At 38.4% G+C, this 27,189-nt stretch overlaps 2 protein-coding genes across 3 annotated transcripts in view; both read right to left on the bottom strand.

The window, feature by feature from the left end:
- GTF3C3 (general transcription factor IIIC subunit 3) overlaps positions 1-17,630 on the bottom strand; it is a 28,578-nt gene extending 10,948 nt beyond the window's left edge. The window contains exons 1-12 of the mRNA XM_043910507.1: positions 17,360-17,630; positions 16,288-16,399; positions 13,033-13,226; positions 12,396-12,519; positions 10,755-10,946; positions 10,077-10,242; positions 8,973-9,120; positions 8,356-8,428; positions 7,429-7,532; positions 6,308-6,479; positions 822-1,024; positions 386-487 (exon numbers count right to left, since the gene is read on the bottom strand). Coding sequence (XP_043766442.1) covers positions 386-487; positions 822-1,024; positions 6,308-6,479; positions 7,429-7,532; positions 8,356-8,428; positions 8,973-9,120; positions 10,077-10,242; positions 10,755-10,946; positions 12,396-12,519; positions 13,033-13,226; positions 16,288-16,399; positions 17,360-17,461 — 1,692 coding nt within the window. The 5' untranslated portion in view covers positions 17,462-17,630. The remainder of the gene's footprint in view (positions 1-385; positions 488-821; positions 1,025-6,307; positions 6,480-7,428; positions 7,533-8,355; positions 8,429-8,972; positions 9,121-10,076; positions 10,243-10,754; positions 10,947-12,395; positions 12,520-13,032; positions 13,227-16,287; positions 16,400-17,359) is intronic.
- Positions 17,631-21,402: 3,772 nt separating this feature from the next.
- On the bottom strand, positions 21,403-26,926 carry C8H2orf66 (chromosome 8 C2orf66 homolog). 2 transcript variants are annotated; one of them, XM_043910634.1, is made up of 4 exons: positions 25,592-26,926; positions 25,301-25,432; positions 24,263-24,461; positions 21,403-22,561 (listed from the first exon to the last, which is right to left on the bottom strand). In XM_043910634.1, exons 2-3 carry the CDS (start codon positions 25,418-25,420, stop codon positions 24,282-24,284), a joined length of 300 nt encoding a protein of 99 aa, XP_043766569.1. In that variant the 5' UTR covers positions 25,421-25,432; positions 25,592-26,926; the 3' UTR covers positions 21,403-22,561; positions 24,263-24,281. The 2 variants fall into 2 exon arrangements, with proteins under 2 accessions (XP_043766569.1, XP_043766568.1); XM_043910633.1 differs by having other exon boundaries at positions 25,301-25,481; positions 26,000-26,926.
- Positions 26,927-27,189: the final 263 nt, after the last annotated feature.

Here is a 27,189-nt window from a genome sequence, read left to right as displayed (position 1 = left end):
TCACACACACACAGACAGTTAACTATCTCCCTGTAAAAAGCCAGACTCAGAACGGATGTCATACCCAGAAAACATCTCTGCAAAGTAAACAATACTGGCACACAGTGGTGTCCACAGGGCCAACAACAGACACCATGATGGTCCTCATTTTTCTAAATATGCACCAGCAAAGATTTTATTTTACAATCTGTAGTCAAGTTTATGCTTTCATGTAGACTTTCAATTACATACATTAATCTCTAGGTTGTCTGCCTTTTATCTGACTTTCACTTTAAAAAGTTTAAGAGTAAAAGGGAGTTACAAAATAGTTATGATCTATGTTTAAACAAAATTCTAAACATTTAAAAAGGCAACAGAGCTAATATAAAGACCGATCACTACCTACCTTTAAAAGCATGGCTAACATGGTAAGCAAGGTATCCACATAACCATACATTTTGCCTTGTGAAAACAACAGAGTAGAACGTTGAAGCAGTAACTTCAGTTCCTAAGGAAATAGCACAGGATAGTGTGACGAGATTCCTTTGTTTCAAGTTGTTTTGCTTGCATAGAAAAACTATCTCTTAGAAACTAAACTTTAAGAACATCTGCTTTGTGATCTCCCACAATAATTAAAACCCAACATTTTAATAACTATAAATTACATTAATAATTACGATGTTGTAACTTAAGATTCAAAATCATTTTTCAAAAACACTGAATGTAATACACTAAACTTAAACTTGGATATAAGCTGGAGAAACATCCTTAAAGTCTCTAAAATATAAGAAAAGTTCTAAAATATAGCCCACCAAGAATAACTTCCACATTGCATGGCCTACCTGCTGCGCTGCGTTTGCATCTTGTGCTAATGTATCTGGATCATACATTGGTTCCAGGGCTTCCAGAGCTTTCTCGGGACGACCCAACTGCTGCTGAAGGGTGGAAAGTGAAATTCTTGCATCCAAATGAAGGGGAGCCAGATCAACCACTTTGCTATAGCTTTCGGCAGCACGCTCCATATAGCCTAACGCCTTTAAGCATTCTAAAACGATGTTAAAACAAAGACATGTAAGAGGGCCAAAATTATTTCTCCATTTTAAAAGAAATGTTACAGCAATATAAAAATTATAACAAGAAAGAGATTAGTGCATATTTCTGTATTTTAAAACAACTATCCCTTCCAATCTCTATGCTATAAATATGTGATCAATATATAAATACACAATTTGGTGTTCTGCTTTATTAACTTATATTATGCTTTCAACATTTCTCCATGCCTTCACTGGCATTCTGACTGGTCACAATATTCAATTAAATTTATTATTTACTTAACCATACTGCTTGACATTTAGGTTATTCCTCAAATTTTACTCTAATAAATAACCCCACAGTAAACATCTTCATGTATATAAGCCGGAGTTCACAAAGTGGGAGACCAATTTAACCCACAGATATGCTTTGTTGGGCCACAGTACTGTTAAAAACAGTAAACTGTCTACATCTTTAAAAGTTAGGATTTTTTACGAAATCCAAGACACTGCATGCTTTCGGGAAATCTGGGTTTGGCAACAGCTGAGTCCCTTCATTCCCACATGCTTCATCAGCCATGCCGAGAAACAGCGGCACCCTTTAGACGGGGCTCTCCAGTTCCCAACCTGCCTGGGCCTCTCACTCACCTACTTCACTCACTGTTACTTGCCAGGCTCCTGAGTTTTGTGATCTCCAATATAAAAGACCTCTCCTCACCTCATTCAATTACTTCCTCAGAGTAAGTCCTTAGAGGTGAAGTTCTTGGGCCCTATTCCCAATACGTCATGCCAATCAATCATGAAGTCCTATAGTTTGATGATGAATTCCCAGTAGGCATTTCTTCTTCCCCCCCAAACAGTCACAGCACTTAAAAACACAGGCCCTTCCACCTCTTTCCTTCTTACTGCACTGATCTCCTAAAGAAGGTATTTTGCGTCCTAGTGTTTTCTCAAATCTCAAATTTCTCAAATATCTCTTCACCACTATCTTCAGGTTAAACTCTGGTAAGGAAGGAAGACTACTAAATATGGGTGAATCACCAGGATGGAATTTCTCATCATTTTTCACTTGTCACTTTAAAACATACTTCATTATTATGCTATAAGCATTAAATTCCTCTAATGATGTTTCTTTTCTACTGTTCCAAATTTCCTTATGATTTTTAGACAATACTGAGGTTTTACCTCCCATTCATCTAAAGCTACATATGTTCAACACAGAAAAAGCATTTATCAGTATCATGATTATAATTAAAGAGGACTTTAAAACATCTACTGCTAGTAACAAGAGCAGTTTCAAAACCACAGCCATACAGAAGGCAATAAAAATTTTAATTCCCTGTTTATGTCTTCTAAAATTCAAAACTCACAAATAATGTAACTTTTTATGTAAACTAATGTATGTAAACTTATACATCTGTATTCCTATTCAGTCATCCAAATAAAGTGTTATCTTAACCATTAAGTACTCTGTTATTTCATATCTGTGATATGGTCCACTGGAGAAGGGAATGGCAAACCACTTCGGTATTCTTGCCTTGAGAACCCCATGAACAGTATGAAAAGGCAAAAAGAGAGGACACTGAAAGAGGAACTCCCCAGGTCAGTAGGTGCCCGATATGCTACTGGAGATCAGTGGAGAAATAACTCTAGAAAGAATGAAGAGACGGAGCCAAAGCAAAAACAACACCCAGTTGTGGATATGATTGGTGATGGAAGTAAAGTCCAATGCTGTAAAGAGCAATACTGCATAGGAACCTGGAATGTTAGGTCCATGAATCAAGGCAAATTGGAAGTGGTCAAACAGGAGATGGCAAGAGTGAACGTTGACATTTTAGGATCAGCGAACTAAACTGGACTGGAATGGGTGAATTTAACTCAGATGACCGTCATATCTATTACTGTGGGCAAGAATCCCTTAGAAGAAATGGAGCAGCCATCATAGTCAACAAGAGTCCGAAATGCAGTACTTGGATGCAATCCCAAAAACAACAGAATGATCTCTGTTCGTTTCCAAGGCAAACCATTCAGTATCACAGTAATCCAAGTCGATGCCCCGACCAGTAACGCTGAAGAAGGTGAAGTTGAACGGTTCTATGAAGATCTACAAGACCTTCTAGAACTAACACCCAAAAAAGATGTCCTTTTCATTATAGGGGACTGGAATGCAAAAGTAGGAAGTCAAGAAACACCTGGAGTAACAGGCAAATTTGGCCTTGGAGTACGGAATGAAGCAGGGCAAAGGCTAATAGAGTTTTGCCAAGAGAATGCACTGGTCATAGCAAACACCCTCTTCCAACAACACAAGAGAAGACTTTACACATGGACATCACCAGATGGTCAACACTGAAATCAGATTGATTATATTCTTTGCAGCCAAAGATAGAGAATCTCTATATAGTCAGCAAAAACAAGACCAGGAGCTGACTATGGCTCAGATCATGAACTCCTTATTGCCAAATTCTTAATTCAATTTCTTAAACTGAAGAAAGTAGGGAAAATGACTAGACCATTCAGGTATGACCTAAATCAAATCCCTTATGATTATACAGTTGAAGTGAGAAAGAGATTTAAGGGACTTGATCTGATAGACAGTCTTCGTGACACTGTACAGGAGACATTGATCAAGACCATCCCCAAGAAAAAGAAATGCAAAAAAGCAAAATATCTGTCTGAGGAGGCCTTACAGATAGCTATGAAAAGAAGAGAAGCAAAAAGCAAAGGAGAAAAGGAAAGATACACCCAACTGCATGCAGAGTTCCAACAAATAGCAAGGAGAGATAAGAAAGCCTTCCTCAGTGATCAGTGCAAAGAAATAGAGGGAAACAATAGAATGGGAAAGACTAAGAGATCTCTTCAAGAAAATTAGAGACACCAAGGGAACATTTCATGCAAAGATGGGCTCAAAAAAGGACAGTAATGGTATGAAACTAACAGAAGCAAAAGATATTAAGAAGAGGTGGCAAAAATACACAGAAGAACTATACAAAAAAGATCTTCACGACCTAAAAAGATAATCATAATGGTGTGATCACTCACCTAGAGCCAGACATCCAGGAATGTGAAGTCAAGTGGGCCTTAGGAAGCATCACTAAGAACAAAGCTAGTGGAGGTGATGAAATTCCAGTTGAGCTATTTCAAATCCTGAAAGATGATGCCGTGAAAGTGCTGCACTCAATATGCCAGTAAATTTGGAAAACTCAGCAGTGGCCACAGGACTGGATAAGGTCAGTTTTCACTCCAATCCCAAAGAAAGGCAATGCCAAAGAATGCTCAAACTACAGCACAATTACACTCATCTCACACGCTAGTAAAGAAATGCTCAAAATTCTCCAAGCCAGGCTTCAGCAATACGTGAACCGTGAACTTCCAGATGTTCAAGCTGGATTTAGAAAAGGCAGAGGAACCAGAGATCAAATTGCCAACATCTGCTGGATCACTGAAAAAGCAAGAGAGTTCCAGAAAAACATTTACTTCTGCTTTACTGACTACGCCAAAGCCTTTGACTGTGTGGATCACAACAAACTATGGAAAATTCTTCAAGAGATGGGAATACCAGACCGCCTGACCTGCCTCTTGAGAAACCTGTATGCAGGTCAGGAAGCAACAGTTAGAACTGGACATGGAACAACAGACTGGTACCAAATAGGAAAAGGAGTACGTCAAGGCTGTATATTGTCACCCTGCTTATTTAACTTATATGAAGAGTACATCATGAGAAATGCTGGCCTGCAAGAAGCACAAGCTGGAATCAAGATTGCCAGGAGAAATATCAATAACCTCAGCTATGCAGATGACACCACCCTTATGGCAGAAAGTGAAGAAGAACTAAAGAGCCTCTTGATGAAAGTGAAAGAGGAGAGTGAAAAAGTTGGCTGAAAGATCAACATTCAGAAAGCCAAGCTCATAGCAACTGGTTCTATCACTTTATGACAAATAGATGGGGAAACAGTGGCTGATTTTATTTTGGGCTCCAAAATCACTACAGATGGTGACTGCAGCCATGAAATTAAAAGACGCTTACTCCTTGGAAGGAAAGTTATGACCAACCTAGACAGTATATTAAAAAGCAGACACATTACTTTGTCAACAAAGGTCCGTTTAGTCAAGGCTATGGTTTTTCCAGTGGTCATGTATGGATGTGAGAGTTGGACTATAAAGAAAGCTGAGCGCCGAAGAATTGATGGTTTTCAACTGTGGTGTTAGAGAAGACTCTTGAGAGTCCCTTGGACTGCAAGGAGATCCAACCAGTCCATCCTAAAGGAGATCAGTCCTGGGTGTTCATTGGAAGGACTGATGCTGAAGCTGAAACTCTGATACTTTGGCCACCTGATGCGAAGAGCTGACTCATTGGAAAAGACCCTGATGCTGGGAAAGATTGGGAGCAGGAGGAGAAGGGGATGAGAGGATGAGACGGTTGGATGGCATCACCGACTCGATGGACATGGGCTTGGGTGAACTCCGGGAGTTGGTGATGGACAGGGAGACATGGAGTGCCGCAGTTCATAGGGTTGCAGAGAGTTGGACACGACTGAGCGACTGAACTGATACTGATCTGTGATATATCTCAAAATATCAATCAATGCTCCTCTATTTAGAGAACTTTCTGCTACTATATAGTACTTCAAAATATTTTAAATATTAAAACTTTGTCATTATACAATATTTGTAACAGAGACTATTCAAATTTCAAGGCATCTCTTATGTTGATTCAATAGGAAATCCTATTAGAATATTTTTGTCTTTCATACATTTCTCGAAGAGATTTAGTAGTTTTTCTCAAGCTGTTTTTCCCATTCTAAACAATTTATTTCAGATTACTCTGGATTTAGATGCAGCGAAATAAATTGACAGATAAAATCCAATCTTGATTGGATTTGCTCAAAAAACACTGAAAATATATTAACTTTTCCCTCAAAATAACATTAAATATAAATCCTTAAACGCTCTTCAAAAATTAGATTGCACTCTAAGTCTGACAATCTATTACTAAAAACCAGAGCCTAAGGTTAAAACAGGTAAAAGATAGGCATTTACAGTATTTTTAATCGGTACCTGTTAGTCCTTCTGTTTCACTCAGGTTCCATTAAGTGAATCATTCCCCAATGCATTTGTGAGGGAAAATCAGGTAGTGAATCAAGACAATTTAAAATAGTGACTTTCAAAAAATTGCCCTGAAACCAGAAATATTTTCACTAAGACATTAACATTTTATAATAACTATCACCATCTTGGGGAAGTTAAGTTCTTGCCTGCTTATGTGATTAAAACTTCCCCTTCCTACAGAAAAGAATTACCTGCATGCCGAAGCCAAACCACTGCGAGGTTGTATCTTTCAGAGCAGACCAGTGCACTAAGGAGGGGAAGTGCAGAATTATATTCACCAACATCCAGGAACGCTTCAGCAACATCAAGATAGAGGTCTCCCATGTCTTCAGGATTCTGTTCCACAAGTGTTGTCAACAGAGGCTAGACCCGAAAGCAACAGTCTGAAGTCAAGCATTCATTACAAATAAACACGTCTACTTGTATTTCTCTTTTTAACATATACACCAGTTATCTGAGGTCAATCTAAAAGGAGCAAGGCTTAATAAAAACAGCTTTACATGATCATTTCTTAAATCATTCCTGTGTCTCTATTACAAAGAATCCATACTGCCTTCATTCACTCATTCAGCACACCACTTCTGAGGATGTGTTATAAGGCAGGCATGCAGGAGCTCAGACGACACTGATCTGCTGTGCCCTCCCTCAGGCAAGGCAAGCAAGCCCGTGTCTCAGGGCTTCTGTGTCTGCTGTTTCCCCAGAAAGCCGTTCCCTCTGTTACCTGCTTGGCTTACTTCTTCACTTCCTTCATATCATTATTCAAATGTTACTTTCAGGGGAGGCTTTTCTTCACCAATTTAATAAAACTGCAACTCCTCCCATCCCCAGTATTTCCATTCTTCTCTGGTTTTTCTCCAGAGCACTTATCACCAACTAGCATTCTATATTTTATATATTTATTATCTAATCCCATTAAATCAAAAGATCCATGAGGACAGGGATTTCAGTATTTTATTCAACACTTTATCCTAAGGTCTACAAAGTAGATATCCAATATTTTTTTATTTAATAAAATACTTAGTCTGAAATCAGCAAAAGAGAACAACTGTCAGAAACTGCCAACTGTCTAAAAGGACCAATCTCACATTATGATCTCTAGATTATTCTCAAGAAAAACAAATCATTATAAGCCCAGTTCCAAACACTTAGCTTTTAAAAGACATTCACGCAAAAATAATATGATGCTTACTGTGACTTCCTGGTTATTAAAAAATGTGAAATCTAGGGTCAACTTATAATTTCCTGCTATCTAAAGAAAAACATTATAGATTTGATCTAAAGTATCTCAAGTGCAAATCTTAATGCTACTTACATTAAGTGGTTCAAGAATGTTGAGATGTACAAGGCAGACCATCAGCTTCACTGTGATATCTATTGGCACACCATCAGGTATAGCACAGATGACGTTGTCACCAGCTGTGCATTAGACAGACAAACAAAAAGTTCCTAATAATCTTAGAAAGTGGAGCAAAGGAAGCAAACTGTATCTTCTACGTAAGACTTCATTTACTTCACTCAAAGGAAATGATTCTACAGTCAGTTCTGAGTTTGGCCAACTCTGGTTCTAGGCTCTTAAATTCCCTTTGGTCTGTCTTTTGATTAGCAATTACCCTTCCTATTCTTTCCCTAATACTTTATCCACTTGCCAAAAATCTACATGAACCCCCACACCTTCTATCAAAATGACAAAAAACTAAAAAACAAAAGTGACAAATAAGGATATGTGAACTTTCTCTTTTTCTTCTTGAATCCAAGAGCCCCTTTTTAGTCTTCACTACAAAAGAGGCTGAGAAAGAGATGATGTAATATTGTGCTTAAGTTTAAAGGAGAACTTTAAGTGAATGCTTAAGTTTGAAACAGAATTTTTTCAATCTTTAATAAGTTTGAAATAAATTAGTAGAGAGCATTTTAAGTCCTTTTTAAAAAGTAAATTGCTTTAGTTTGAAAGGTTTCTGATAGGCTGCTCCATAATTCATTCTTTTTCACATAACACTATCAAGGCCCTGTGTCAATGACAAATGCCAAGTTCAAACAGATGTACTGAGGGAAAAAAAAGGACTAAAACCAAGTTCAAAAAAAATTACCTGTGAGTGAATACTCACAAGAAAAAGATATGGAATCTTTGTTAGGAAAAAAACGCTTCTTGGGAAAACTTGCTATGAAAACACTACTAATTTCAAAATACCACGTTATGAACAAGAGGATTATGCACTCTCTCCTATGCAGAGGAAACTACAACCTTTATTCTCTTCCGAAGTGCCTTCTTCTGTAGTTCTTTTTTCCAGCACAATTCCAGAAAAATCTGTAATTACCTAAAAGTATGGGGGAGGGGGGGAGCAGGAAATAATACAATAGGTATATAGGAAAAACTTTTTCACAATTCAAAGATTTGTACAGCTAATTCGAATAATCCTTAAAAGATATAATGAACTATAAAAAGCAATAGTATGTCTCTTTAAAATAAGGAGCCAATGTGATACATTAACATTTTTATATCATATTAACTAATGCTTCACTAAAAATACATAATTTCTCTATATCAAACCAATCTAATTTTCCCAAAAGATTAGGAAACGAATCATAACCATTAGTCTGCTGCAGAGTCCTGCTATGCTGAAGTACAGACGTACCTAACATCTGTGATAACAGCAACAGCTTTTACAATATGGTAACTACATTTTGTATTTCATACAGGTTTATTACAGAACTTAAGTGTGTCCATACAAATTTTAAATGTATAGCTTAAAATAAATAATATATACAAATTAAATGAGGAATTGTCAATTTGTAAGAATTTCTAAAACAAAAAAAGGTGTATGTTCAAAACCTAACAGAGAAACACATAAAAGTTCCTACCTCCAAAGCTCTGTCATATTGTTTATTAGAAATGTATAGTTCAGCTGCAATGTTAACATCTTCCATGGAGACTAGGCCCTGGTGTTTTGAGAGAGCTTCTTCAATTATGTTAATAGCTGAAGTAACATCATTGGCTTCATAGTAACTCCTAAAATATTAATGACAAAAATTGATCAGTGCTTATTAATTCAGATCATAAAAGTCATTTTCCTACACAGGCCCTCTATTAACTATGAATCCCATTTTCTTAAAATTTTGGAGGAGAAAACTCTTTTTTAAAATCATGATCAGGGATGATCCAGAGAAAAACATGTACTGTCGGTATAACCATGTCATAACATCAAGCATCTCACTTTCCCAAAGCTACCTCATATCATTCTCGCTCACTGCCTTTGTGACTCAATACCAATAACTTTTCTACTCAGTGGGATCTGCAGAGCACTGACCCTACCACTTTGTACTGCGGCTGCACCACTCCTGCCCTCACTTTTCTCCTCCTCTGTCATCCAATATCACACTTACTCCCCTGCGCATCTCAACTCTCCTGCACTCCTCTCCCTTTACCAAGATCATCTGATAAAACTCCAACTCTGATTAAGCCAAACATGCCTTCCCCACCAGCTGCCCATGCTACTAAACTCTAAATTAATGACTTATGTCGGTAGCATGTGCCAACCGAAAGAAAAGTCTTCATCTTAAAAAGTCATTCTAGTACAGGCTCAGGATAAAATGACTGTAGATCTCAGAGCATAAATATTTCACTAGCACATTTGCAATAACTTAGGATTACTGTATACGTACATAATTTATGAAAACCTGGGAATCTAGTCATCCTTCAGAACATGTTCCATTTTTAAACTTCTGGGCACATTAAGATAATCAAGTATATAATACAAATTTTTCTAAACAATCACACAGTCGACTTGGAAATAAAAAAGTACTGGGGGAAAAAACCTCTATGTTTAAGCACAATATAAAAATACAGGAAACAAAACACTTTCCTGAACCTCAATAAAAAAGTATATTCACTTCAAATATATCTTTTGATTTCTAAAACAAGATGATTAATAAGAACATTTATATATATTTCAACTTGAAACTTACTTTGCCATATCTCTAGTCAATTGCATAAATCGTTCTCCATCAGATGGAGACAAAAGGTTTAAAATACGCCTGTAACCATCCATTGCCATTTTGTGATCTCCCATCTGTTCATAAAGGCTTGATCGCTCCCACAGGTAACGGACGTTAGTAGGTTCATATTTAAGTGCTAAAAAGAAAATAAGGAATATAAATTACAGATTTATTATAAAAGGGGGCTCATGGTACCTGGGTATGACCCATCTTTTCAGAAAATCTATTAAACACTCTAAGCTAATTTGCCAATGGAGCCAAGTGGTTTATTCCAGACTAAATCTACCTTCACAGGAATGCTAGCCTAGGCTTGACCAAATAGAAGCCTAAAATCTCCCTATTAACCTTCATTTGGTCACTGAAGTCTAATATTAACTCTCAAGAAACAGCTTGAAACCAACACTGATCTTGGCGGGAAAATGAAGGTCTGGTCTTCAATCAATGGTTTTACTGTATTAGCTCAAAATATAAACAAAGTTGCTGATAAATGTGAAAATACAGGGAGCCCAAATACTTACCTCTAGTATAACAGAATACAAGGAATAAATATATTTCAACTAAGGAGCACCCCAGAATAGCAAGTACATTGATCAGAAAATCTATTATACAACATTTTATCAAACAAAGCAAGAAAAACATTTTTATTACCTTTTGTGTAGCAAAAAATAGCCTGCTTAATATTGTCTTGTTCCAGGGACATTTCTGCCAATCTAACCCATTCTTCAGTGTCACTGGGATTTAAATGTGCAGCAATCAATTCAAACTGCAATGATTTCTCCATGTCACCTTGGTCCTCATATATCATAGCAAGAGTAGAAAATGGCTCATAAGCCAAAGGAGCTATAATGAATAGAATAAAAAAACAAATGCCATTGGTTGAGGGAAGACGCTTATGCTAATATCAATTTCATGTTTCAAACTATGGATCCTTTCTTTAATATTTATGCTTTTTTAAATAACTTGAACAGAATTATGCAGTGTATTTGCTTTAGTGTATTTTCATATACTCTTAGGATTTAAAAACTATTCTTTTCTCTAAGCAAAGTGTAATTTCATGAAAAACCCTACTCTCTACCATGTCCCCCTCATGAAAAGTCCCCTTTGATAAGGCTAAACATGGCTCCCTAATTCAGCAAGTTCATCCCAATGAGCATCAGCCACATCAGCGGGGTTACATCATCATGATCCAGCTTCCACCCTGAGGAGTGTGGGATTAATGGAGAGAAGATATCTTTAACTAGCACCTAAACCCAGATTATCAAAGTGAAAGGTTAATCCACATTTCTGAAATAATGCTTCTGAATTAAGGTTCTAAGAACACAAGGGATTAAAATCAAAGGTAACTGTCAAAATAAACAATTATAAACTAATAAAAGAACAGATAATACTGAAAAGGACCCTGGACTAAATGAAAGGAAATGCCAAAATATGGAAAAGATAAATTGAAAGTTTACTGTAGTAAACTGCGCAAGCCACTATGCAGGCCATCACTTGACAACACACCAGGAAAACAAAATAATAAATGCAAGTGATTAGTCAAAAAGTGATTTCTAAAGGTATCTTTCAATATGCCTGGGCTTTGCAGTTTAACAGAAAGATGACAAGCATATATTGTCTTTTATCAAAAAGTAGATTAAAATAATCTAACAGTGTCTGATTTGGAAAATGGTAGAAAAAGAATACTCCTCAAAAGTGGCTTTAAAATAACATATTTTAAAAAGACATATTATAAACATATAAAACTCCTAAAATGAAATGTTCAAAAACAAATTTTTTTAAAACCCTGTTAAGAGTTAAATATATATTAATGATATTTCATTGAATCATACTCTGTGATTATCATTTTCTTGGCAATGATTCCTATTCAATGGGTAGTTATATCACTATTACAATCACCTCCAAGCTCCTGAATATATTTTCCAAATAGCACAGTGAGGTACTCCTCCCTTTGTTTTAAAAGTCAGACTTTTAAAATGCTGTTGTCAGTGAAACAGATCACCAGCCCAGGTGGGATGCATGAGACAAGTGCTCCGGCCTGGTGCACTGGGAAGACCCAGAGGAATCGGGTGGAGAGGGAGGTGGGAGGGGGGATCGGGATGGGGAATACATGTAACTCCATGGCTGATTCATGTCAATGTATGACAAAACCCACTTCAATACTGTAAAGTAATTAGCCTCCAACTAATAAAAATAAATGAAAATAAATAAATAAATAAATAAAATGCTGTGAAAAAGCAAAAAAAATAAATAAAATAAAATGCTGTTGTCAATAATCCCCACATTAAACACCTTGTCTTATGATTTCCATGCACATCAGTATCGCCTCTTCACGTTCTCCTCGAGCAAAGCGAATGTTGGCTTCACCCATGAGACCTCTCAGAGCTCTGGGAAGCTTACTCCGAGGTCTTTTCTCCTATAAAACAGAAATGACATTTAGACTCAAATAGAAAACAAACCCAACCCAAAAAAACTTTCCTACAGTAGCAAGTTCAAAGTACAATAAAGTATTTAAACAAAGCAAAAATCAAACTGGTCAGGCATTACTAAATTACTAATTAGACCAAATGCAGAATTGGATGCTGCAAAATGGATTTATATGCCAGAAGGTTTATGATGCAATGTACTGAAGATTCTCCTTTCAAATTTATCTACTCAGAATAAATTTGGTTTAAAAAAAATCAAGATACAATATAAACCTTTTAACAGCAAAATTATAGTAAATTTTGACATTTGTAATAATTAAGGTTTAACATTTAAAAATCTCTAAAAATGAAACATAAGAAATCAGCAACAGTAGCAATCTCATAGTATTTCCTTTCTTACAGTTGAATTCTTTCAGCATAAATGTATAAAGATTTTTTTTTTCAATTTTCTAAGTCACATTTTTACATTCTGTTTATAAATACCAAAATAAAAAACACTTTACTTTCATCATTTTCTTGGTTTCACGATTGAGAACCATCTCCAGTACAAACACATCGCCAGCAGTGGGCTGCTCAGGTGTTTCTTCCTCCTCCTCCTCCTCCTCTTCCTCCTCTTCCTCCTCCTCATCTTCATTCTCTCCAAGCATGGAAGCAAAGACCTTATGAACTGACTTGCTGACTCCATCTGAGGTTTCGCCTAAAGAAGAGGACACTGAGGTAGGAAGCAGAAGCTCCAGCATACTCAGCACTTGAAAGAAAAGCAAGCGGTATTTTCTGGAACATAAATTTCTACCCTAGCATTACCAAACTTGAAAGGAAAAGACAAATGAACATTCCCAAAAACAATCCAAAGAAAGCTGTCACAAGGCCATGTATTTTACTCTGTAGGAACTGCTGACTCATCCTTTAGGCCCTATCCAGACACACAGGCAAAATTAAGTGGGAAATCAGAAACACACAGAGTAATAGTAAGAAGCAGAAAGGAAAAAAAAAAAAATAAGGAATTTCAGGACACAGACCTAAGACCTAACCAACCTAAGACCTAAGAACACGTCTAGCGGGACGTGATCAGGGCATACAGACCAGGGGTTTCAGGTGAGGCCTCCAGAGCCAACTGTCTGCTTTCAAACTTTACCACCATCTACTGCCAGCTTTTACCTTGGGCAAGTTACCAAAGCTCTCTGTACCTCAGTTTGCTCATTTGTAAAAGGGGTCAATAACGTCTGCCTTACAGGGTTACTCTGAGTCTTCAAATATATACACTGAGAAAAATGCCCAGCATACACTAAGAGCTTAATAAATGCTATTATTAAAACAGCATTATTACTTCAGGAACAAAATAACATGACATATTTCCTCTGTATCTGCGGAGATCACTACAGTAAAATGATTTCTCTAAGTTTATAATGATTATCTTGAATAATAAAGAAAAGTTTAGAAGCCAATTTGTTGTTAAAGCAGAGATGTGGCATATTTTAGAAAAACTACAACAAAACAGTTAAAATAAATGTACATAAATATATTTATTAAAAAATGCTAAGCTTACTCACTTATGTAAAATAACCTCAAACCCCAAAGATGCTAGACAAATAAGACAGTCAATATATTTAAGGAAGAAGAGAATGAAAAAAAACCCACATGTTTTGAGGAACAAATATTATAGTAATAATTACTATGACATCATAGTGATCATCTTCAAGAATTCTAAACACCCAAAATAAAGAGAAAGTTGTAAAACAAATCAATAAAATTTATTACAGTAACAGAAAAAAAGAGAAAGGTCATACAATCATCTTGATACAGAGAAGCTTTTTTGGCCATGCTGCATGGCTTGCAGGATCTTAGTTTCCCAACCAGGGATGAAACTCAGACCTTGACAGTGAAAGCACTGAATTCTAACCACTTAACTGCCAGCAAATTCCCCCAGAGAAGCATTTGATAAAACCCAACACCTATTCCTAATAAAAATTTTTAGTCAACAGAAATGTAAGAGAATACCTTTAACTTGATAAAAAGTACCTACAAAAAAGGTTCCACAAACACAGTTAATGGCTAATTATCCAAAGATACTGGGAATGAGACAAGCCTACTATCACCATTCCTTTCAAGATTTTACTGGAGATCCCAATCAATGTAATAAGGGAAGAGAAATAAAAGCATAAAGATTAACAAAGAAATAAAACTGTCATTCACAGATTACATGATGATACATAGAATATCCAAAAGAATCTATGCGCCAAAACTGTCAGAATTTATGAATTTAGCAAGGTTCCTGAATACAAAGTCAGTATACAAAATACGTTCCTAGGAAACTGGGAGCTTGAACTGAGGCTAGTATGCCTGACTGCTCACGGTAAGCAGAAAGCACTGATTCAAGTAACCACCTTTTTTGACCACCTCTTATTCTGGCCTGGAGAATCCCATGGACAGAGGAGCCTGATGGGCTACAGCCCCCGGGGTCGCAAAGAGTCAGACATGTCTTAGCGATTGACTCTTTCACTTTCACTGGCGGAAAACTGGCAAGCACCCCTGCTACTATACTTGCACCTCAAAGACAACAGTACGATGGAAGAGCAGCTCTTCCTCTGAGCAGACAAAGAAGGACTCACAGATTTTAGAACAACTTCAGCCTGCTTTTTCACTCCACTTGCCTAGCAAAGAATCTATAATCCTAATTCTCTCTCCTCTTTGCCCTTTCTTTCCCACTTGGTCCAAGGAGGCAGACAAAACCTGTTCATTTTCTGTTCACCCAACTAGTGTTTTCTCTGTGTAAAGTCTTATTTGTTTAAAATGAAAAGAATCAGCCTCCATTTCTACCCACTAGGGCCAGAAAGTTTAGCTTAGTTCTCAATTAGACCTTATAACATGAAAATGTTAGTTGCTCAGGCATGTCCAGCTCTTTGTGACTCCATGGACTGTGGCCCCCAGGCGCCTCTGTCCATGGAATTCTCCAGGCAAGAATACAGGAGTGGGTAGCTATTCCCTTCTCCAGGCATCTTCCCGACCCAGGGATAGAACCTAGCTCTCCTGCACAGCCTCCATTTCTACCCAGTAAGGCAAGAAAGTTTTAGTTCTCAATTAGACCCTATGCCCAAAGTTAAATTCTAATTGATAGTTCAGCATCCCAGATTACTTGATATGAATGACTGGATACCACAATCATTAGTATTCTGATCAATCACCAGAAATTAATAATTTGCCTATTAATTCATCACTTAGGCTCTCATAAGTTTAATTGGTCTGGGTGCAGTAACCAAATTTAGTATCTGGTCGTGCGGAGCTGAGGACTGGACCCTGGAATGAGGTAACACACCAAGATATCTATGCTGTGTGTAAGGTCCCATGTGGACAGCCAACTGGCCATCCACTCTGACATTTCTATCTTACCTCTCATAATTAAAGAAGTGATTTGGAAGCCCTTTGTATAGAATTATAATTCATTACAATTTAGGGGAGTATAGCCTGGAATAATTAGCAACCACGTGAGAGGGTCAATTTAAAAAACAATGACCCCAAAAGGCTCCCAAACATTGATGCAGATTTGAAACCCTTCTCCACAAACACAACCCACTAAGCAGCGCTATAATCAATAATTCAACAAATACATATTTAGCACCTATTATATACCATGTACTATGTTCCTAAAAAGCCAGGTATCAACAACAGAATACCACAGCAATTAAAAAAAAAAAAAAAACCACTTTCACTAAATTATTAGATACCCTTAACATTTAATGCAGGCAGTGATCTTAACATACCTTCATTGGCATCTTTGCCCTGAGATTTGGTAGAGTTTATTCCTGATGATGATGGAACTTCAGAGTCATTTGGATTTTCTTCAACTGATGACTTTCCTTTTTCCTGAAGACTCTAGGATTAAAAATTAATTAATGACTCCAAAAACAAATGCACATTTAGCTCTTTCCAGCTGAGAATAGAACATCTGTCTCATTTTCTATTTCTATAAAACCTGAGCTCTGAACACATACATAGTATGTGGAATCTAAATTTGAATATTGTCAAAGCATGTCATTGTGCTTGGGTCTCATTCTTCAGTCTGAATCAGTCATTTGTAAAAAATACTTTTAAAAACCTTGATACTTTCATTAATCTAAACATTGCAGCCTTTTTTTCTTTTTTTCAGCCTTGCTTTTTAAATGAAAAGAGATGGGCACTATTGGTTGCATGATTTAGGAAAGAATCCAACAGCTAACCTCAAAAGGTGCAATTACTTTTATTTTCCCTCCGACTTCAAGTGAAGAGAAATGAAAAAGTCATGTATTTCCTCATTTACCAGAGAATTTTTTGTTATCAGACAAAAAAATTCACTCTTTCTGTGGAGGATTACATCACACCATTGGCAGACTCCTCAAAAATGGGAGCTGCAACCACTCCGTCCGGAAATGGACACTGAGGCCTAAAGAAGAGAGGTGAGTTGCGCGTTCAAAGTCACAAAAATACAGCGGCAAAGCTAGGACTTGAACCAGATACAAACTGACTCCAAGCTCAACTTCCCACACCCCACCTCCACCCCATTTAATCTACCAGCGTTAAGCTACCCTCAAGTAAAAAAAAAAAAAAAAATGTACTATTTAACAACAGTAAAGAGAGAAGTAGTTACCACCAAGACAAAAGCTTTCTGGTGAGTGAAATGTTTTAAAGAGTTTAGCACAGGGATAATGTGAGAACCGGAGTTTCGGTAAAAGGGGAAAGAAACCGCTAGAGGTACGCGGCCCGTCCCATAAGGGTGAATGGGGTTAGTGGGTCCTTCACATCTCTTAAGTGTGCTAGGGCGACAAGACAGAGCATCCAGGCCTATCATCTCCTCACTTTCTTCTCGCGGGTTTTTCTCTCTTCTCTTCTCCTTTCGAACTCCTCAAAGGAAATCTTCCCTTCCAGATAGTCGATGAGCTCCGGGCTGAACCCCGACATGCTTGCGGGGTTCTGCTACGCAGTTCCAAGAACCAGGACAGAGAAACGGAACAGCAGAGGCTCCCAGACGCTAACCCCGCGCCGAGCCGCTAAAAGCAAGGACCCGAAGTCCTTCCGGGAAACTGGCTCGGCCTGCGCCGCAGCCGCCGCGTTCACGTTCCGCTGCTGCTGCTGCTGCTGCTGCGCCTCTAATCCAGGCTTCTTCCTGGAGGCGTCAATAGGAGCGCGCGAGTAGGCGGGACCTGATCTGGACCCTCCCAGCTTCCAGGACTCGGAGTTTGCAGCTAGGCTCAAGCCTCTGGTTTAAGCTTGTTAAGGAGTTGGGGAACGTGCTTGAAGAAAGTGTTTCGTCATCTACAGTATTTCCCTTAAAAATATTTGTTCTTTAATTTGATCTTTGGTTGTTCAGTCGCTCAGTCGTGTCCAACTCTTTGTGACCCCATGGACTGCAGCACGCCAAGCTTCCCCACTCTATTATTTGTCTTCACTATCGCCTGAGTTTGCTCAAACTCATGTCCATAGAGTCGCTGATACCATCCAACCATCTCATCCTTTGTCGCCCCCTTTCCCTCCTGCCCTCAATCTTTCCCAGCATCAGGGTCTTTTTTAATGAGTCGGCTTTTCGCATCAGGTGGCCACAGTATCAGCTTCAGCATCAGTCCTTCCAATGAATACTCAGGACTGATTTCCTTTACGATTCACTCGTTTGATCTCCTCGCAGTCCAACAGACTCTCATTGTCTTCTCAAACACTACAGTCCAAAAGCATCAATTCTTCAGCGCTCAGCTTTCTTTTTAGTCCAACTCTCACATCCATACATGACTGCTGGAAAAACCATAGCTTTGACTATATGGACCTTTGTCAGCAAAGTGATGTCTTTGCTTTTTAATATGCTGTCTAGATTTGTCATAGCTTTTCTACCAAGAAGCAAGCGTCCTTTAATTAGTAGTAGAGCCAGGATTCGAAGCCTGGTCTATCTGACTCGAAATCCCATAATTGGAATTAATACTGTCTCTCCTTGAGGCTTCCCTGGTGGCTCAGTGGTAAAGAATATGCCTGCCAATTTAAGCCCTGGGTAGGGAAGATCCGCTGGAGAAGGAAATGCCAGCCCACTCCAGTATTCTTGGCTGGGAAAGCCCATGGACAGAGGATCCTGCTGCGCTGCAATCCATGGGGTCACAAAGAGTCGGACACAACTTAGGGACTAAACAACAACTGCCTCTCCTCAGTGGAACTCTACGTCAACCTACACCCTCCTGTGCTTTATATTTTACACTGCATTATAACTTTCTCTATTGTCCTATTCTAAAGACATTTGCTGTCAACATCTTGAGAACAGCACTACCTGATACATCTTATTGCACTCTCCTCTCTAGGCTAGTAATCTGTGCTTAAACCACATTGATGAATTCAACTGGATGGAACTGAAAGTGCCTTTGGAATAGGCAAGGGAGTAGAAGTATGGAATGCAGCTCAATATGAAGCTGAGGTCAAGGACAAGTTACAGGGAGCCTAACACCTGACTCGGCCACTAGTGCCTCTTTATGACAATCCAGATGCAGAAAAGCCACTGTTTGATGGCAGAATGAGGACCAGGACCAGCAAGAGGGGAACTCCCAGGTGAGAGAAAAATATCCCACAGCTAGAAGTCATTCTTTTCTCATGATAAAGGATCCCCAGGGCCCTATCTGGGTATAAAATATGGGAGGCTAGCAAGGTAACTCACAGAAATTCCTAATGGGTCAATTCCCCCCTGAGTTTCTCCAGGCATCCAGGGAACTGCACTTGAGAGGAAATCAAGAGTCTCTAGTCCTAAGTCTCCTAGGGGAAAAGAAGGAAATCAAAGGGAGAAGAGCAGCCATCTGGTAACGAGAATGTTCTCCTGAGACCCAGATGGCCTGTGTGCTCAGTCACTCAGTTGTGTCCAACGCTTTGTGACCCCATGGATTGTAGCCTGCCAGGCTCCTCTGTCCATGGAATTTTATTTTGTTATTGGATGCCTGGAATATGGGAATAACAATTGTGAAGATACAGATTCACGTTGTGGAGAACTGGAGAGGGAGCAAGGGGGTGACAGTTTTTCTGCTATGGAACACCTCGATGACCATTGTTTTATAGGTCAGAATATATTATAGCAACATGTCTTGAAATTGTAATCTTTCTGCTTTTCCTTTCTCTACTTCTTTGTAAGTAATGTGTCCACTGGTGAGTCAGAGGCATCCACATTACCTTGAGATGAAGTGGAATTGTTACAGCAGTAATGAAAATAGCAAGAAAAAACTTTTCAGGCTTTCCGACTCATTTCTGAGAATCAAAATGAAATGTCTGAGGAAAGCAGAAAGCAGAACACTGAATTTATACGATGATCAGAGCATGAAGCGTACACAGGGAGGTCACGACTCCCCTTTCTCAAGTGGAGGAGTCAAGATGGGGTATGACGCTTTTGGGGAGGCAGTTTTTCCATGGTTGTCTTCTCTGCAAAAGCTTGTCACTGCTTTCCCTCTGGGCTATCTTTTCAAGGATGTCTGGAGAACAAACAGCCTTGAAACACAGAAATACTGTCTCCCTCTGGGGCAGAGGACAGATTTGTTTCCTGACCAATATAATAAAGATGTTTCCCTCTGGGACAAAGGTTGGGCATATTTGGGCATGTAGCCCCCTTGTATGAGTGAGGATTTCCTAAGTTTGGGGTTCCTTGGCTGTGGCACAAATCAACTCATGCCCAGTAAACACCGGGACCCACCCCCACATGGCCCCCGTGATACCTGGGGGACAAGGAGAACGAATGCGAATGTAAAACTCAAGCTGCCTCCTGAGCCATGAATAATAAAATCTGTTGCCTCAGACCCAGGGATCTCAGGGTCCACCAAGATTTGTGAAATTGTAGCAGCTAGTGTGTAGCTTGCAAATTGGACAAAATCTTGCACCCTTAATAGTTCTTGACCACACTAGACCTGGGATAGGGGCCAACAGGCCATGTCCTGGGGACAGGGAATGGGATGCTCATCAAAGAGGACCCGAGGCAGTTGAGAGGCTGTCAAGGACCTAAGAAAGAAGGATCACAGACCCCTTGGGAGTCTAGATCACCTGCAGAACACTTAGTATTTTCATTGCAGGAAACACTACTCTTCCGTTGACGACAGTTCTTAGCCTGAACAAAATCACTTCCCCAGTGACCTTGTAGAAACACTACTAGGGAGGTTTTGGTTGTCAAAATAATTGGGGGGGATCACTAATATGCCACTATATATTGTCTGGGGACCAGGTGTGCTAAATGGTCACTATGAAGACTTGTCCTTCCCCAACTGACAATCCCATCACCATTGAGAAACTCTAGTCTAGTGGAGTGTAGGCCTCCCATCGACAGCTACCTGCCAGTTGTGGGGAATTTTTCAGCAGAAAGGATGCATGCTCCTCTGAGACTTTGCAAGCTCACAGCTAAAAGTCCCTTGTGGATGCTCTTCATTTTCAAAGACCTTGAAACTGCTAAAGCATTCCTTTTTGGAGGTCTTGACAACCAGAGCAGGAGTGGTGAAAGGAAAAGGGAAAGCCTGTCCCTTAGGTATTTGAGTGGAACTGGACAGTGGTGAAGGATCCCCACCACTCTATCATTTGTCTGCATAGGCTATATTTTTATGAGGAATAATATCAATAATTAGTTACATGCTTTAAATGGTTAAACAAAAAATCTTGGCATTAACTAGAAGCAGCTTCCATTACATTTGCTATTGATAGCAAAATAGCACACATTTAGTTCAATTCAACAAGTATTTTTTGAGTGCTTACTATATGCAAGGCATTGTAGTAGGTGCTGGAGAAATAAAAAATGGCTTAGATATGATCTTGGCTCACAAATATCTCACAACTCTCCAGGGAAAACAGACACTTATATGACTACTTACATAGAACATACTGAACCAGACATATAACCTGTTCCTGCATATTTTATTATTCATATTCAATCATCCACCAAAAAAGCCACATAAAACTACTTTGGAACGTACAGACTAATGTCATTAGGATTACAGTGTGTGCTTCCAGCACAACGTGTTTTTATTTATTTATTTATTTTTGCAGAAATCAGAAAAAATGATACAGCTCTTCATAAACAAAAGTAGTTGTTACAAATAAGAATATGAGAATCAGACTAATTCAGCCTGAGTTGGGGAGGGGTGGGTGGAGGAAGAGGACTGGTTATGAAAGAAGGGAAATCTGCCTGTTTCTACCCTCCCTTCCTGAGGCTGTAGTTTCCTAAGATATCTGCTGTGGGGTTTCCCTTGTAGCTCAGTTGATAAAGAATCTACCTGCAATGCAGGAGATCTGGGTTCAATTCCTGGGTCAGGAAGATCCCCTGGAGAAAGAAATGGCAACCCACTCCAGTATTCTTGCTTGGAGAATCACATGGACAAAGAAGCCTGGCAGGCTACAGCCCATGGGGTTGCAAGTCGGACACGACTTAGCGACTAAACCAAGATGTCTGCTGTAACACAATGTCCACCTCTGAACATCAGGGCAGAGAACATCTCCCGGAGGCCCAAGCAACTCCTAAAATCCCACGTTTCTTTGTCTTCCATTTCAACTTAATTGTGGATATTCATTACTTACTCTCTCTTGATATGAAACTAAGACTATGGGGTCTTTTAATAGCATATGCTGACAATGGGAATGTATATTCTGTTTAGGAAAACGATACATTTTAAACCCAAATTCCTGTTACAGATAATGAACTAAAGTAAAAATGATCAATGTCCCTTTCAAATAAAAACACCAACGATAAAAAAGAAACATAGAACACAGCTGAAATGAAACTAATTTATAAGATCATAATTTCCTTTGACTTTATGGTGTTTTTGTAATCCTTGCAAATATATGCAGTGCTATATTGATATCTATGATTATTGAGTAGGAAAAAAACCATGCACATAAGTCACATATGTCCCAAAGCTCAAACTATTTACATGTAAATCTGGAAATACAGAATAAAATGATTACAGACTGATAAAAGTGGAGGGGGAAAAACACACACAAAAACTTAGCTATGATCAAGACTGAATTTTTCTAGTGAGAAGCTTCATCTGTAGTTTTAAAACCACCAGACTTCTGAAAGAAAAAGAAAACATTATAGTGAAATAGAAATGAAGATTATGCAATTAACCCAAAGACCCAAAGATCAACATATTTCAGTGAAAACTCTTCTTGTCTTCATTTCCTAATCAGAGTTGTTAGAACTGGAAAGCTTGTAATTATGAAATATTCTCCAAATCAGAAATTTTGCTTCTTTCACAAAGTTGAATAATTCTTATTATATTACAGTACCACTAATGGTGCTCTTTTTTTTTCTGCCCTTAAACATTATCTCGTTTTGTGCTTACATGAGTATATGTACTTGATGTTTTCCCTAAAACTTTCTTTGAGTTAGAGATCCATATATGCAATTTATAGATGAATAAACTAAGGCTTAAAAAACAGCTTGTATGCAATACTGTCCCATACTGAAACAGATATGTGGTATTAATAATTATTCTCTTTTTAGTGTATGTTATTACCCTTGGGGCTGAGTGTGAAAAGTAGTCAAGGGAAGCCTTCATTAATATACTTGTTTTTCTTGTATCTTATTTTCTCATTATAGGACAGTTTTCAAGTGTATATGCCACACAGTAAATTGCATCCTCTTGTTAGAATAACAATCATTTTTTTTTAAGTTATCACATTTAAAGTAGCTAATCATCAAAATCCTTTCACAATCATAATCAAGTGCAACAATGGTTTGCTTCCTCATAATTCCATCCATATGCCCATGAAAGAATGGGAGTAGATTTTAATTATGATTTGGCTCCCTTTACTATTCAGAAAAACAAAAAGTTAATAGACTAGAATCATAATGTATTTTCTTTGTACCATACGTGTTCCTTTTTAAATAGTAGGTATTTATTTGATAGGAATGCTAAAGTAATATGAATAAAAAATTAAATCTTAGACATAAATTTCTAAATTTTTCCCCATGATAAAGTGCCATCTTTACTAATATTCTACCTTTTCCTCCCCACTAGGTGAGGAAGTTCAAGCTCAAATATATGCTTAATAATTTCTTCCCAAAGAAACCATTCTTTTAACTTTTTAATTTCTATTTAATCCAACTGGACAATTCAATATATTTCTTTACATACGATTTTCCACATAATTTAGCTATATGACCTGGTCTGAAAAAAGATATAAGAATAGGTGATTTTTCATTGTATTTCATAATTCTATTGAGTGATAATTCTACCATTTTAATATATCTCTTCTCCCCAGAAAGCTATGCTTTGAAAATTACTAACTGTCCTTTCTTTTTAAAACCAGACTGTAAAATATATGAACCAAATCTGAGTATTAACAGTGACGAGTATGATCAGAATTGAGCACTTATTTATGTAAGGAAATAAAATCATTTATTCAAATAAATATTTTCCAAACCTCTTTATGACTCACTTATATGTTTAGAGAGATCTAGGGATAAAGGGGGAGAAGGCAATGGCACCCCACTCCAGTACTCTTGCCTGGAAAATAACATGGATGGAGGAGCCTGGTAGGCTGCAGTCCATGGGGTTGCTAAAAGTCAGACACGACTGAGCGACTTCACTTTCACTTTTCACTTTCCTGCATTGGAAAAGGAAATAGCAACCCACTCCAGTGTTCTTGCCTGGAGAATCCCAGGGACGGGGGAGCCTGGTGGGCTGCTGTCTATGGGGTCGCACAGAATCGGACACGATTGATGCGACTTAGCAGCAGCAGCAGCAGGGATAAAGGGATAAATTTTACCTGCACTCAGAGGAAACAGTCAGCCTTTGAGGTAATTGGAGAGGGAGTTTTTCTGTTCTTCATAATCTGCAAATGCAGAAGCAATAAGTTCTGACTGCAAGGAGAGAGGCCTGGGATTCTCATTCACGGAGAAAGTATCTGAAAACCTCCCAAGATCAAGACCTCTTCCTTTAAAATATGCCTGAAGAGTCCTAAAAAACTGAAGAGAGAAAGAAATGTTCAATGTCATTTATAACTTAAATACCCCAAGCACTCAAAGGTGAGTATTTTTTCCCTCATTTTGCCCCTTGAACCCCACAGTGCTCAGAGCTCAGATGCCTCCTCTCTGACTGATGGTGAAACAGAGCCAGTCGTTTTGGATGTGGGGTTTTCAGCTGTGTGTTCTGCAAATACACAGAAGCTATGCAAGTGCTATTAGATTATTTTGATACTATATTGTTATATTTTACATAATTTTCTTTAGAAAAATAGTATTGTGAAATCATAAAGTCAGCATGTTTGCTATATTTGGCATATTTTTAAATGAGAATTTTTACTGATATTTTGAATTCTATTTCCAAGATAACTTTATGCTGAAAATAACACCTAGCAAATTGACAAGAATACAGGTTAACCCTCAGATTTTGCAACTGGGCTTTGCAAGTATTGGTTATATGACAGTCTGTTTTATTATCAGTTCAACCTAAGCTGTGCAAAATGCAATTCCCTGTTACGCTCTTAATTTTGTATATTTATTAGAAATCAAGGCTATAAAGTCAATATGTGTATAAGATCATTTACAAATGTAATGTGCTATGTGTGTATAAAATCATTTCTAAATATAAATTTGTTTCTTCACACAGAAACAAATGTAAATCGGCTAGAGAAACACTAGAACACTGGCTATAGGCCAGCAAAATTCACCTCTAGCCCTGCTGGGGCATCTTCTCAACCTCGGCAGCCTGTCTCCACTGTTGTCTAGCAGAGTGCAGTGAGCATAACTCCAGGGAGATGCTGATTTCACCCCACAGCCCGGAATGTCCCGGTGGCTATTCTTACCAGATCTCGGTTTCTAGGAATGTTGAGGGGCTTCCATTTTTCCTCATTTCTCAGCATGGCTCCTTGCACAAGCCCAGGTAGCACCAGGGCACCAGCCAGCAGCAGGAATGCTTTGGGCATGGTGGAGGGAAGCTGAGTGAAAGGAAGGGTCAAGGAATGTCGACGACCAGAGAGGGAGTGACTGAAGAAAAGAAAAAGAGAAGGGAGGAGGAGGGAGGGCAGAAGTAGAGAAGAGAAAGAGGAAACATTTTTAGAGGGAAAGAAGGAAGAAGAAGTAGTATGTCGATTCACCTGAATTTTGCAGTCTTCTTTTTTTCCTCTTCATTTGCTAATGAGGTCCCCCCAGAGCCAGCTGATTAGCTTAAAGGAGTCTATGAGAATGAGGTTATCCAGTGACAAACAAAGCAATTATGAATACAGCCTAGAAAGTGAGTATGCCTTTTCAACTGAAAAAAAGCCCTTGTCCCAGAGAAAGTGTATTTCTTAATAACAACAACAGCAGAACCCAAAGCAAACAACAACCCATCTTAATTTACTTTAAGTGTTAAGACAGCAGACTCGAAGAGAAGAAAAAAAAAAATGTACACCTTCCACACAGGTCGGAGAAAGACACACCACACCAGTGTTAGTAGAGATTGTCTCCCACCCCAAGGTGTAAAATGGAAACAAAACTCAACAGAAAGAGCTAATAAAGCTTACCAGGAGTTCGGTTTTGCCTGGCCCTGGTTGGTTACACTGCCTGCAATCTGCAAGGCGATTCATGGCTACTTATAACCAGTGGATCAGTTGCAGGTGGGAGTCACTGACGTGAGCAGGAAGAGTTCAAAAATAATGATTCCATTTTCTTCCACAGCACAAAGACCCTTGAAAATCACATCTTCAGGCTTCTTCTGGGCTAACAGAGAACCTATTTGTCCTAAATACAGAAGATTCTCCTCCAACCACTGAGCATTTTATTTGGATGTTATAAAATACACAAAGCACTTCCACACAGCAGAATGGCTTTCTCCTTTTTCACTTCTAAGAGAAGGTATATACACAGCAGCTGGGAATATGATGATGACTGTCCCACCTAAGAGAATGTTCTTTTGAAGTTATTAGCCTTTCAAATTAAACAGAAAATTCTATTGCAAGAGATAAATTGCTCTTTTGTAACCCATAACTTGTATTTCTTCTGGGAATCTCAAGAAACTTTACAAGTTTTAAATAGTAGCATGGTTTATCATAATACCCCTTCAAATAGAGCAAAAAGATAACATACATTTTGTGTAGAAAAAAAAAATATTGCCTTATCTACAGCATCCTCTTGCTAAATAAATGGCATCTGCAGAAAAGTGTAGGGTTGAGTAATCGGACTTGATGAATTGAAGTTGCTTTGGTTCTGATAATTCAGAACAATCCAGGACAAGCTCTTTGTTGAGAAGGTTAGTAATCTGTATCCCCTGGAGAAGGGAATGGCAACTCTCGCCAGTATTCTTGCCTGGAGAATTCCATGGACAGAGGAGCCTGGAGGGCTAAGGATTGCCCACCATAGGGTTGCAAAGAGTCAGACACGACTGAGTGACTAAACTTCCACTTTCACAGTAACTGTACTGGAATTTAGAGTACCTGGCTACAATCTTAGTCTTGCCATCTTGACCTTGGGAGGGTCATTATGACCTTCATTTATTCACGCCTTTGTTCATTTATTCAACAAATTTATATTGAATGCATACTATGTGCCGGGGACTGCACAGGGTTTTTGAGGATAAAATGATAAGAATTATAAATCTATTTATTTAATCTGTTAATTCAATAAAGGCACTTGCCCTCAGTGAATTAACAGATTAGTGGGCAAGACAGACATTAATCAAACCTTTATACGACAAAATGTATAAATATCAAGGATG

Source organism: Cervus elaphus, chromosome 8, assembly GCF_910594005.1.
Source record: "Cervus elaphus chromosome 8, mCerEla1.1, whole genome shotgun sequence".
In the NCBI taxonomy this organism is placed as follows: domain Eukaryota; kingdom Metazoa; phylum Chordata; class Mammalia; order Artiodactyla; family Cervidae; genus Cervus; species Cervus elaphus.
This window is presented reverse-complemented; position numbering and strand designations above follow the sequence as displayed.

What these genes read in the sequence shown, in the direction of transcription:
- C8H2orf66 (XM_043910634.1), bottom strand. Translation starts at nt 25,420, where the DNA reads ATGCCCAAAGCATTCCTGCTGCTGGCTGGTGCCCTGGTGCTACCTGGG. An exon ending in TTCCTAGAAACCGAGATCTG is followed by an intron (nt 24,462 to 25,300) that starts GTAAGAATAGCC and finishes TTCTCTCTTCAG; the next exon opens with TTTTTTAGGACTCTTCAGGC.